Source organism: Ranitomeya imitator, chromosome 1 (assembly GCF_032444005.1).
Source record: "Ranitomeya imitator isolate aRanImi1 chromosome 1, aRanImi1.pri, whole genome shotgun sequence".
Taxonomy (NCBI): domain Eukaryota; kingdom Metazoa; phylum Chordata; class Amphibia; order Anura; family Dendrobatidae; genus Ranitomeya; species Ranitomeya imitator.
In genome coordinates this window covers 353608504-353622356 of record NC_091282.1, presented here as the reverse complement: position 1 = coordinate 353622356, position 13853 = coordinate 353608504, and the positions used below count along the sequence as shown (strand labels likewise).

General features: G+C 42.3%; 1 protein-coding gene across 1 annotated transcript; it reads left to right on the top strand.

Moving 5' to 3' along the window:
* The first annotated feature begins 9538 nt into the window (after positions 1-9538).
* Positions 9539-10501, top strand: LOC138664829 (olfactory receptor 11L1-like). The gene has a single exon (XM_069751853.1). The coding sequence runs from the start codon at positions 9569-9571 to the stop codon at positions 10499-10501; it is 933 nt and encodes a 310-aa protein (XP_069607954.1). The 5' UTR covers positions 9539-9568.
* The last annotated feature ends 3352 nt before the right edge of the window (positions 10502-13853 follow it).

Below are 13853 nucleotides of genomic sequence, written 5' to 3'. Positions count from 1 at the left end.
CAAGCCGGTATAATATTCTGCAAAAGCTTGGACTATGTCCTGAGGGTTCCTGAGGACCTTCCCATTTTTATCTAAGATATGGTCCACTCTTGATTTAGCTTCCCTCTTACGTACTCTGCGCGCCAGGAGTGCACCTGCCCTATCACCTGCGGCATATAGATTAGTCTTGAATTTCTTCATGTTATGTGCATATCTGGCCAAGACATTTTCTCTCAATTTAAACCTAATCTGATAGATCTCCTCAGAGATAGAAGGCGTGGGAGCAGACTTGTTGATATTGTCTAAATATTGCAGGTGGGAAAGTAAAGCCTCTCTGCCACTCTCCCTCTTCCTTTTCAGGTAGGAAGCTTGTTGGAGAAGCACACCTCTAATCACTACTTTATGCGCCAACCATAAGGACTCATCAGAAACCTCTCCATTATCATTTATCTGAAAGTAGTGTTCCAACTCTGAAGAGATTCTATCTAACACCTCCCCATTCAACAGCAATGCGTCGTTTAATCGCCACCTAAAGGCTGGGTTAGCTTGGTGTGCTAAAGTAAGAGTTAGAGTGATGGGAGCGTGATCAGACCATGTTATTAAGCCTATAGTTGCGGATCTACATCTGGACAAGGTTGCACTGTCTGTTAGAAAATAATCAATACGGGAGTATGTGGAATGCCTGGAAGAGTAAAAGGTATAATCCCTCTCAGATGCATGCGAATATCTCCAATAATCATGAAGGTGAAATTCGCCTGTGAGGAGAGTCAAGTCCCCTCTAGGTCGTCTGCTACCAGAAGAGCAATCAAGGTCCACATGCATGGGGAGATTAAAGTCACCACATATTATATTGCTGCCCTTCACATTCTCAGAGACCTCATGAAGGGTTGTTCTCAGGAATTTATGTTGTCCCTCATTGGGAGCATAAAGATTTGTCAATGTGTGTAACTCACCATTCAATAAGCACGTGATAGTTAAGCACCTACCCGTGGGGTCATTATTTTGCGCTATCAATTTAAAAGCGATTGTATTTTTCACCATGATGCACACACCAGCCTTTTTGGTTGGGCCATTAGCAAATAGAATGTGTGGGAAGAGGGGATGACGAAGCCTAAAATTATCCTCGACCAACAAATGGGTCTCCTGCAAGCAGATAATATCTGCCCTCGACCGCTTCACCTCCCTCCACATCATAGATCTCTTCTCAGGGGAGTTTAAACCCCTGACATTCAAAGAAAGAATTTGTAAAGTCATGGTACCACTATACTAAAGTCTATACTGCTGGTATTACCCAGTGACCCCACTGGCGGTGTACCAAAGCTTATATACAAATAACTGCCAGTTCCATAATAACAATCAAAAATCAATATAGACAGAGACTGCCCGGGGATTTGGAGAGAAAAAAACCTGGAGGGAAGAAAGGGGAAGGGCAAGTATGTAGTGAAAAGAACCAGAAAATAAAAAGAAGTTAAAAAATAAGGCAAAAAAACCCAAAACAAAACATAGGTCAATATACGAGGAATCTTCGTAGGAATGTCCGGAACAGTCCAGACAGTCCGCAGAACAGAATATGCGTGGAGGGGTGGAAGTGAGAGGTTCACAATCCAAAGGCCCACTGAGGGGTGCAGTAGGAGAGCTCAGCAATCCAGACACCGTCCGTGTGGCACTGTCAAACCGTAGACCAGTCTAAGGCTATTTTCTTTCCTGTATCCGCAGGTCTGGGAGCAAAGGGTATTTTCCAGGCCGTAAGCCTCTCCTCTGCCTGTTTAGGCGAGGGGCAGGCGACCGTGCGTCCTTCATAGGTGATAATCAAACGCACAGGATTAAACCCCCATCGGTAACGTATGTTGATGTCCCTCAATGCTTTACAGACATGGGCATATTCTCTCCTTTTGGCCAGGGTAGCAGCTGACAAATCCGGGAAGACCTGGAGATCCCGAAATTCAGGGGGAAGGTCAGGGGGGTTCCTTATCTGCCGCAGGAATGTCTCTTTAGTAGTGTACAAATGAATCCGTGCAAGGATGTCTCTAGGAAGAGATGGGTCTAGATGCTTGGGCTTGGGTGTTCGATGTACCCTGTCCGCCAGTAGATCTCTCGAGGAAAGTGAGGGCAGGGCAGCCTGCATAAAATTCTGGAGGAAAGCAGCTAAATCTTTATCTGCAACATTCTCAGGGATTCCTCTCACACGAATATTGTTCCTCCTGGATCTGTCCTCTAAGTCGTGCAATTTATTAAATGCCCCTGCTAACTTGCCTTTTATAACTTGGTTTTCATCCACCAGAGCGTTAATTACAGAGACATATTCGGACATTTTGTTTTCCAAATGATCCGTGCGGGCCCTTAAGGAGTTAATGTCTCCTCTTATCTCCTTCAACATGTCCTGCATATCCTCTTTTAATGAGGCGCGTATAGATGTGAGGAATTCTTTCATATCCCCCCTGGTCATAGGTGCAGAGCTGCTATATTGTGCTCCCGCTGAGGTCTCACCTCTTTCTGAATCCTGGGAGCCGCGGGAGGAGTGTGATAATCTGGAGGGAGAAGCCGCCGCCATTTTCCCTGCGGCATGTGCGGTTTGAGACCGCGGAAAGAAGTCTGGCAGGCGAGGAGGAGAGGCCTTCTTATTAGATCTGCCTCGGGTCATCATGTGCCCAGTCGTGCTGCGGTTCTAACGGTAAGCGCCTCAGCGGTCAGGAGAGTCAGTGAAAGCCGGTATGAGCCGCGTTATGTCTGGTGATGCCAAAGCTCGTCACCTCATTTTAGGTCCAGCATGACAAGGTTAGGTGTGGGACAAGCCCAGGACAGTGTACTTGAGGGTAAAACTCAGTGATGATGTTGTAGAAGCAGAGAAAACACATACAGGAAGCACACTGGCTCTGATATATGTCTTATTTTTCTCCTGGGTGCTGCTGCAGGAAAAGGGATGGGATTCCAAAGAAATAGTTTATCTTCTCTTATGGAGGAGAGTGACAGTGGTAGAAGATCAGCTTTTGTTGACTAGAAGGGATATTGTCAGCCTCCCTTATCTCTCACACTGGAGTCGTGTTTGCTCAGCAGAGGAGGATCTGTCCTGGCCCCCCCCCCACTATGAGAACAGGGCTATTGCAAGCATGTGCAGGCTGTAATCACTGCTCTGCTCAGGGGGAATCTCCTAATAGATCTGACTGTGGGCAGAGAAGGATTAAGGAAACCTCTGGAAGATGATAAAAGTGCTGGTGTTTCTGCTGTTAGATGTTTGGGAAGCGAGAGGTGCAGAGAGCAAATCACAGGCCCTCCCCCACAGGAGAAGCACTGGCCTGTTACACTCACCAGGCTCCAGAGATCCCTTCACACTCTGTAAAAGCTATTTTCTTGTGGTCAACCAGATGCAGCACACTCTCATGGAGGCTTAGATGGTAAGACAAGATGATTTACAGCAGCAGTGTGGCCGATGGCTGTTGATTTCCAGGCTGGAGATCAGGAGCTCCTGGAAGAAGCTTCCTCTCTTGATGGTGCATAAGCCACCCCCCCCAAACCCCCCCCCCCCCCCCCCCCCCCCGTCCCGGTGACTACCTCTTGAAGCTCATCAAGAGAATGTCCAGAGTGTGCAAAGCAGTCATCAAAGCAAGAGGTGGCTACTTTGAAGAACCTAGGATATAAGACATATTTTCAGTTGTTTCACACTTTTTTGTTAAGTATATAATTCCACATGTTTTAATTCATAGTTTTGATGCCTTCAGTGTGAATGTACAATTTTCATAGTCATGAAAATACAGAAAAATCTTTAAATGAGAAGGTGTGTCCAAACTTTTGGTCTGTACTGTATCTAATCCCATCCGGTATGATACACTCCACTAATCCCTATATCTAATCCCAGCATGTGTTAATCTATGTGAATCTAATAGCACAAGTGATACAGTCAACTTATCTAACCCCAGCTTATTATACAGTGAGTAGCCCTAACTGACAGGATCGGTGCTGCTGTCCATCCTCGGTGACACTGTAGTTGTCAGTTTCATGGCAGTCACTAACAAGATGGCTCCACACAGTGATCCTAAACTTCATCCTTTCTTATCCTTTTACAAACCCCCAGAAGGGGAGGAGAAGGGTGACGTCAGACACATGTGCGCAGACCCTGCCCACATTTACTGCAGTCGTAATGTGAGCTAGCTGTACACTAGGCTTTCATGGCAAATTTCAGCAGCTGCTCCAGCTAGTGCTTAAAAATAGAAATACCAAACCTTTTAAAATATTTTTTCATATTTTACTTAATTAAAAACAAATTATAATATTTTTTAAAAAATCAAACATTAATACTTTACATTTTTTCAATAGGTGGAATTTTTTTTATAGCACTTTCCCTTTAAAAAAATGAAATGTCACTTCCCAGTATGTTAATGCCTAAGTCCGCTATGTCCTGCAAGACTTTCTGTCTGATGAGTTGTATTTTTACAATCTCTGGATAGAAATAATTAGTTATAAGTGGTCCCTAGGATCCAGAGAAAGCATATAAGCAAATGGTGTACACATGGCTAAAACCATGGTGCTCAAAAGGCAACCAGCACAGCCAGGTATTAAATTATGAATTATTTTTCTTTTGTTGTATGCCAGGCATTTAATAACTGTATGTTTTTGAAATTATTATTGCTAAACTGTTTTTTTTTTAAACTAATATAGGTTTTGTATGATAGTTTTTAATATGCAATTTAGAAGAGCTATAAACTAGGGAAAAGTATTAGAATATCAGCTAATATCATCTACACGTATTACAGTCTACATCTATATTGGTTTTAATAAGTGAAATCCTTTCATTTCATTTAAAACCAAGAACCTATCCTTTCATCACCGCCCAAATGTTTGCTAGTGCATGCCTGCATAATTTTTTTGTTTTATAAAGGTAGGCCTTTTTTTACGAAACTATGGGGAGATATTGAATACTTTTATTAATTTAACTAAGTTTATATATTCTACTATTACTATTAATTAGTCATGTGTGAAGAGGTATGTAAAGCATCTTACCAACCAAAGTGTTTCACAGAAAATGTAATGGGCCCATTGCAGTCCAATAGTTCCTTATAATGCACAATTCCACCTGCTTTAGAGGAAGATACTGGCCCATTTACCTCTTGGGCCCCTGTGCGGCTGCATAGATTGCACCAATGGCTTGTCCGACCCCTGGTTCATAAACTGCCCCAAATTATTAGATGATTGAGGTATAGTTGGATAACCATTAGCAAGAGGAACATGAACAATTCTGCTCCTTGTTAAATTCAGGAGGCCACATAGAGATACTGGCAGATTACTAAGGCTACTTTCACATTTCTGTCTTTCCTCTGCCGTCGCTATACGTCGATTTTTGAAAATGCAGGATCCTGCAAAAAAATTTGCAGCATCCTGCATTTTCCCATAGACTTGTATTAGCGACGTATCGCGACGGATGGACACACGTTTCGTCCGTCGTGCACTGGATCCTGTGCAATGTAATGGCCCGTCTTTTGCAAAAAATGTTCAAGGGAATGTTTTTCTGTACGTTGTATCCAGTGTTTCCGACTGCACACACCCAGCAGGAAATCTCGCACTCACTCTCTTTCCTCCCCGGGACTACAGACGGAAATGTGAAAGGACAAACTTCCGTCAGTACATCGCGCCGACACTTTTTGACGGGCGACTACCGACAGAAATGTGAAAGAAGCCTAACACATCTTATAGATATGAATTAAAATCTTTACTCTTTTATCAAACATAGATTCCAAAATTGGGTTCTTGGAAATCCATTATTTCTTCAAAGCTGTCTGAGGATGTGAATGTGTAACTGGAGGAAAGAGACCTGGTACCAGAGGCATCTTGGCAGTTGGACAGTGCATTGCTGCAACTAGTCTATGTCATTATTATCAGTCTTAGCATATGTTTCTAAAGGTACCGTCACACATAGCGACGCTGCAGCGATACCGACAACGATCCGGATCGCTGCAGCGTCGCTGTTTGGTCGCTGGAGAGCTGTCACACAGACAGCTCTCCAGCGACCAACGATCCCGAGGTCCCCGGTAACCAGGGTAAACATCGGGTAACTAAGCGCAGGGCCGCGCTTAGTAACCCGATGTTTACCCTGGTTACCATCCTAAAAAGTAAAAAAACAAACGCTACATACTTACCTACCGCTGTCTGTCCTCGGCGCTCTGCTTCTCTGGTCTGGCTGTGAGCGCCGGGCAGCCAGAAAGCAGAGCGGTGACGTCACCGCTCTGCTTTCCGGCTGACCGACGCTCACAGCCAGAGCAGGAGGAGAGCAGAGCACAGCGCTGGAGGACAGACAGCGGTATGTAAGTATGTACTGTTTGTTTTTTTACTTTTAGGATGGTAACCAGGGTAAACATCGGGTTACTAAGCGCGGCCCTGCGCTTAGTTACCCGATGTTTACCCTGGTTACCAGCAAAGACATCGCTGAATCGGTGTCACACACGCCGATTCAGCGATGTCTACGGGGAGTCCAGCGACGAAATAAAGTTCTGGACTTTCTTCCCCGACCAGCGATCTCCCAGCAGGGGCCTGATCGCTGCTGCCTGTCACACTGGACGATATCGCTAGCGAGGACGCTGCAACGTCACGGATCGCTAGCGATATCGTCTAGTGTGACAGTACCTTAAGTAAAATGTAATGGACTGTCATACTGCACCTCTGAGAGTCGCTGAACAGAGAGAAGACCTTGGAATTTGCAAGTTAACAATGCTACAATCTTGATGTGTGCATCCTCCCACTGATAAATGTAATCATATTGTCAGCACCCTTGTATCAGCTCTTCTAGCTATGTAACTTGCCACTTTGTGTTTCATGTATTTGATCTGCCATCTATACAGCCTTTTCTTTATGGTGCCTACCTTATGAAGAAACTTGTAACCTTTTTATGAATGCTGTTAAACTACTTGATGTCTCTTAAAAGCTTTTATTGCTACCTTCACTTACATATTCGTATTTGAGATATACGGGTCATGTATATTTAGTTTAACACCTTGAGAATTGCCATTACTAGGAATTTCTTATCTAGGCATATGCAATGCAAGCGGATTTTAGCATCTGTAGTACGACCACAAGCTTTGGCTCGACAGATGGTATCATTACCTGAATCTGTGGCACCATCAGAATCCCTATCAGAAAGAAGTAACAGTTTCAGTTTGTTCTTTAACCTTTTTATGGAGCTACGATACTTTGGAAACCAATCTATCAGATTACACAGATTTTTAAGCAATTACAAATTCAATTTTACAAGTGACTATCACCACTAGTTTGTCAAAATATTTTTACGTATACTTTATAGATAGTAACATCAACAAATACACATACTATGATACAAATGTAGCAGAGGAACATTGTATGTTGAGCAGTTTTTTTTTACATTTTTGCAGAACAGGGTGAAATTCTCTACTATGTAGTATAGTGCACAATCTTGATAAGCGACCAAATGAAGGCAATAACTATTACAATATGAATTATTATTAAAGAGGACCTTTCACCAGTTTGAGCATGATAAACTGGTCACAACATGGATAGTGGCTGCAGAGCTGAATAAATCATATTGATAGCAGACCTGGAGATGTGTGTTATCACACTGGCTCTGCTGTATCCTACACAGTCACTGCAGATATCAGAGCTGAGAGCAAGCCGTGTTCATTTTATTCCCCTGCATGACTACTATTCATACACACCTGCAAAAATGAGTACTGTGGATCAATGTGGTTAAAATAGATCTCTTTGGTCACGATGATCAAAAGGTATATGAGGAGAAAAAGGGGCACATAATTTCAGAAAAAGGACATCTCGCCAACCATTAAGCATGGGGGTGGATCAATCATGCTTTGGAGTTGCGTTGCAGCCAATGGCACTGGGAACAATTTACAGGTAGAGGGAAGAAAGGATGCAATGAAATTTCAACAAATTCTTGATGCAAACAAAACACCATCTGAAAAGAAGCAGAAGTTGAAAAGAGGATGGCTTCTACATATGGATAATGATCCTAAATACATGTCAAAATCATCAATAGACTACCTCAAAAGGTGCAAGCTGAATGGCTCTCACAGTCCCCTGATCTGAATATCATTGAAAATCTGTGGCTAGACCTCAAAATAGCAGTGTATGCAAGATGACCCAGGAATCTCGCAGAACTGGAAGAATTTTCCAAGGAAGGATAAATGAAAATCCCTTAAACAAGAACTGAAAGACTCTCGACTGGCTACAAAAAGCATTTACAAGGTTTGATACTTTCAAAAGGTGGAGCTACTAGGTACTAACCTTGCAGGATACCCAAACTGTGCATCGGCCCATTTTCCTTTGTAATTTTTACAATGTAAAAGATGAAAATATATATATCTTGCCTAAAATACAAGGGAAATGTTTCATATTTAACATTAGACTTTTAGAGATCATTTCATCTTCAACTTTCCTAACTGTTAAAAAAAACAGTAATTTTGACCAGGGGTGCCCAAACTTTACAGCCACTGTATGCGAAGATATTGACATTCATAGAGATTACCAGATATTAGTCATGTAAAGAGAAAAAACTGGAGTAACCTCTCCCCTTAAGGCCCACTATAAATTTCACAAGTCGAATGACCCAAATTTACACTATCAAGAATAGAAATAAAGCCTTAGTAAAAGTGTAATTAAGTTTTTGTGGCCTTTTTCATATCTCAGTGTGTCATAATTCTTTGGGAACCACATTAATAGATAACTCCACAAATTGTTCAGAAATTACGAATTCAATACCATGTATGTGTTAATTACTGTCAATTTGTCAAATCCTTCAGTTTTATATATTTTATTGACAATTATATCACAACTAAATCACCATATATTTATACACTATTAGCCATCTCTTTTTTTTTAATTAACTTTCGTCAATAATTTTTAATTCAACAGAACAAAAAGATTAATAAATCACTTTCTCTAAATGAGTTAACACTTTCTATCTCCCCTTTTACTGCAAAAACAAATAAATAAAAGGAAAGTAAAATAGGATATGGACAAAGAGCAGCTATATTTTTCAACTGGGGTCCCAGATATAAGTAGAAATATTGCATAAAGCTTACAATACTAATAAAAATAAATGCTTTTTCGTTTTACTCTATTTAAAAGAGGGGAGGTAATACAGAAAAGTCATAATTCAGCAAGTAAGTTCCAAACAACAACCAATAGCTGTGTTTTCACTATGACAGAATTGATTTATTGCAACAAGGTTATGTCATAAAGCTTTAATATAAAAAGAAAATAGTATGTAATGTATTTCTTCATACATTTTCATAATTATTATTATTATACATTTTTACAGCGCCATTTATTCCATGGCGCTTTACATGTGAATACGGGGCAAATATAGACAAATACATTAAACATTAGCAAATAACAAGGCACACGGGTACATAAGGAAGGAGGACCCTGCCCGCGAGGGCTCACAGTCTGCAGGGGATGGGTGATGAAACACAGGACAGGTTGTGCGGCAGTTCAGTAAGTTCAGGATCACACAATCATAATCATAATCTGCCTAACTTCTTGAGTTATGTAGTTTATTGCGCCAATTCTTCTTGCCTTTTCAGGACTTAAACATAAAGATGCGTGGTGAACAAAAATGAATACTAATCACAGCTCTGTGTCAACTTTCATTCTCCGGGGCTTCTCTCTTGGCAGGCATACGCAACTATTTTTATTCATTTTGTTCCTAATTATCTACTCAATGACTCTGATATCAAACCTTCTTATCATCATCCTTGTGACATCGCAGAGATCACTTCACAAACCCATGTACTTCTTTATTGGAAACTTTTCTTTTCTAGAAATGTGGTATACTACTGTCACTGTTCCCAGGATGCTTAAAGATTTAGGAACTGGAAATAAAACAATCTCCTCCACTGGTTGTATTTCCCAATTTTATTTTTTGTTCTTTCTTGGAGCCACACAACATTTTTTATTAGCTACAATGGCTTATGATCGTTTCTTAGCCATTTGCTACCCTTTAAGATATAACAAGCTTATGTGCAGGTCCACCTGTTGTAAGCTGGCAGCAACATCTTGGATTGCAGGTTGCTCATCAATCTCTTTGCCAGCTGCTATGATGTCGCGGCTAAACTTCTGTGGACCAAATATAATTGACCACTTCTTCTGCGATTTCAGCCCTTTGTTACAGTTGTCGTGTACTGATACGTGGCTAAATGAGATCATATTTTCTACAGTAGCTTGGACAGTAATTCTTGGTTGCTTCTTTTTTACTTTTATGTCCTATGTTTCAGTAGTTACTACCATCTTGAGAATACCCTCTTCTCTTGGTCGCCAAAAAGCATTTTCAACTTGTGCTTCTCATATAGCAGTTGTTGGCATATTTTTTGGTACAGTTATTTTCATGTATATACGTCCAAAAGCTAAAAATTCCTCACCAGTTGACAAAGTAGTCTCAGTATTTTATTCTGTTGTAGTCCCCCTTCTAAATCCGATGATCTACAGCCTAAGAAACAAAGAAATGAAAAATGCTTTGTGGAAAGCTGTTAGTAAATTAAAAGGTTTATAATAAACACTTGCTCTGTATAAAATCAAGAGTTTATATATTTTGCTTCTTTACTATACAGTATATGAAGTCACCTAAAGGAGCTTTTATGACCTCCCATTCTAAATTCAATAACATGGAGTTGGTCACCCCTTTGCAGCTATAACAACTTCCACTCTTCTGTGAAGGCTTTCTATAAGATTTTGGAGTGTGTCTGTGGGAATTTTTGCCCTTTCATCTACAAGGGCAGGGTTTGACTCACAATTTCCTCACTAATTTAATCCAAAGGTGTACAATGAAGTTGAGGTAAAAGCTCTATGAGCCTGTCAAATTATTCCAAACCGAATTAACCCAGCCATACCTTTATGGAACTTGCTTAGTGCACTGAGGCAGAGTCATGCTACAACAGAATAGGGCCTTCCCCAAACTCTGTCTACAAATTTGGAAGCTACAGTTGCTCAAAATGTGTTGGCATGCTGATACAGGAAAGAAATATATCTTGGTACCGTGTTAGCCAGTAGATAGAAAAGTATTTAGAATTGAGAGTCCTCAGTGGTTGATACCTTTTAATGGCTAACTGAAAAGATGGTAACAAATTGCAAGCTTTCGAGACTACACAGGTCTCTTCATCAGGCAAAGACTAAAACAAATTCTGAAGAATCACATATTTATGCACAACATAGCACAAACAAATTCTGAAGAATCACATATTTATGCACAACATAGCACAGAGAAAAAAAAAAAAAAGGGAAAAACTGTTTATCACTCATGGTAATTCTGCTTCATGTCACCTGTCTTATCCATGGTTTTTCCCTTTTTTTCTATGCTATGTTGTGCATAAATATGTAATTCTTCAGAATTTGTTTTAGTCTTTGCCTGATGAAGAGACCTGTGTAGTCTCGAAAGCTTGCAATTTGTTATCATCTTTTCAGTTAGCCATTAAAAGGTTTCAACCACTGAGGACTCTCAATTATATATTTTTTTGGTATGCTGAAGCATTTAATGGTAATTGTAATTTCAAGCAACTTTTTAGAATAATATGTCCTGTGTGTATACATAGAGGAATTACACTATTTATAGACACTTTTGTCTAATATCCTGCATTTTTATAAATTTTCCCTTATTCAGATTCTACTGCTTAATTTGCAATTGACTTTGAGATGATGGGAGGAAACTTGCTGCTGTGATGTTTCCCATACTGTGTACAGTACACAGAGAGGTATTTCTTCTCTTCATTCCTTAGTTTGCATACTAAGAACACAAGAAACATGGAGGAAATTATGCAGCAGTACTTAGCATTGTGAATCCAACTTTGGGGTTGGGATAAAAGACTTGTTAGAAAGCTCAGCACAATCTTTCTTTGTTTCTATCTGACTGCTTTCTCTCTCTGCTCCTCCCCTCTCAATACAGTATAATAGGAGGTGTAATCTGACGCCTGACTGTGCTGGCAGATTGTGTTATCTTGACAAATAATAATAATAATCTTTATTTTTATATAGCGCTAACATATTCCACAGCGCTTTACAGTTTGCACATATTATCATCACTGTCCCAGATGGGGCTCACAATCTAAATTCCCTATCAGTATGTCTTTGGAATGTGGGAGGAAACCAGAGAACCCGGAGGAAACCCACGCAAACACGGAGAGAACATACAAACTGTTAGGGGTCGAGTTCCCACTTCTGCACAGGGGGAATCTCGAGCCACCTCCGCTGCGGTCTCCCATTCTTGTCCAGCCGCAGTGGAGTCTGCTCAGCAAAGACGTCAGTCCCAGCGTCTTGCTCATTCTCACTAGTTCTGAGAGTTACTGCTGCTTCTCCAGTCTCTGCCATTAAAGTCAGTGCTGGTCAGCAGCGAGCGGACTTCTCTGGGACTAAGTCCTTGTCTGCACGTACGGAGCATGCCCAGGGTAAGATCTCCCGTTGGAGATCGAGGGTCATGTGCTCAGGCTCTGCAGCACACTCCATTGGTCCTCTTGGCAGGTCTTGGAAGGGCAAAGGTGCTGTGGCCACTTCCTGTGCTGCAGCTATATAAACTGCGCATGACCGCACGGCCATGCGCTAGTATTGTCTTACAATTGTTAATGTGTGTGTGTTGTGAGTGCAAGTCGTCCTTGGATACCCCTACCCTATTGAATGTCTGTTCGCGGAAGGTGTATGGTTGCTATCTAGCGCCCGACTTATCCTACAGCACTAATCACACATTACAGCGTCCAGTTGCTGTGACCGCCAGTACGGCGCCGTGCACTTCCTCTGTGCTTTCCTTACCCAAGCCTGGGTGGTTAGTGGCGTTCGTCAGTGCAGCACCGCATGCACTCTTGTGCCTTAATATTGTTGTTCAGTTTCCTTACACACCCAGTTGCGGTGTTGTGCCAGCAAGGGTCTAATCGGACTTCAATCCTAGTTGGGGTTGAGTTCGCTGACTACTTGCTCGCGCTTTAGGTGCGGTACCGCGGTCCTGTAACTCAACAGGATTGCTTCTTTCACGCTGGGTGAGGTTAACCCACGCGTGTATAATTTAGTGTACCGCCATATAGTCTGCAAATTGCTAGCAGCAGGTTTTCACCTGCACGGTGGACCCCGGACTGCGAACGCATCTATATCATCTGTCTTGGTGCGTTCCGCCAGTCCTAACAGAATACTAGCGCCAGGGTCTGGCTAGTAAAATGGCGGACGACCAGCATTTACAGCGGTACATCCAGCAGCTGGAGGGAAGGTTGGCGGCTCTTGAGCGTACAACCTCAGCTGTGAATGTCACTGCTGTAGCTGTGCAGGCTGCAAGTGTAGCCGCAGCCAGTTTGTCCGCTGCCACCCCTGCTCCGACTTTATCCCGTCTCCCGCTTCCTGACAAGTTTGCTGGCGACAGTAAACATTGTCGCGGATTCGTGAGCCAGTGCTCTATACATCTTGAGCTCCTGGCGTCACGTTTTCCTACGGAGCGGGCGAGAGTGGGATTTATCCTATCTCTCTTGTCGGGCAGGGCGTTGGAGTGGGCAACGCCACTCTGGGAGCGAGATGATCGTGTGGTACAGAGTGCTCCTCTCTTCTTGGACACTCTGAAGCAGGTCTTTTTAGGGCCTCGGGTTACCCACGACACCGCACTCCAATTGTTGTCTATTACACAGGGTACGTCCGTGGTCAGCCAGTTTGCCATCCAGTTCCGGACTCTAGCTTCAGAGTTAGAGTGGCCAGACAAAGTTCTTATTCCGGTGTTCTGGAGGGGACTGGCAGACCATGTGAAGGACGCCTTGGCCACTAGGGAGATACCGGCCACACTGGAGGAACTTATTTCTGTGTCTACCCGCATCGACCTCCGTTTTCACGAGCGGAGGTTGGAGCGGACCCAGTGTAGGCAGAGGTTTCGGCTGGCTCCAACT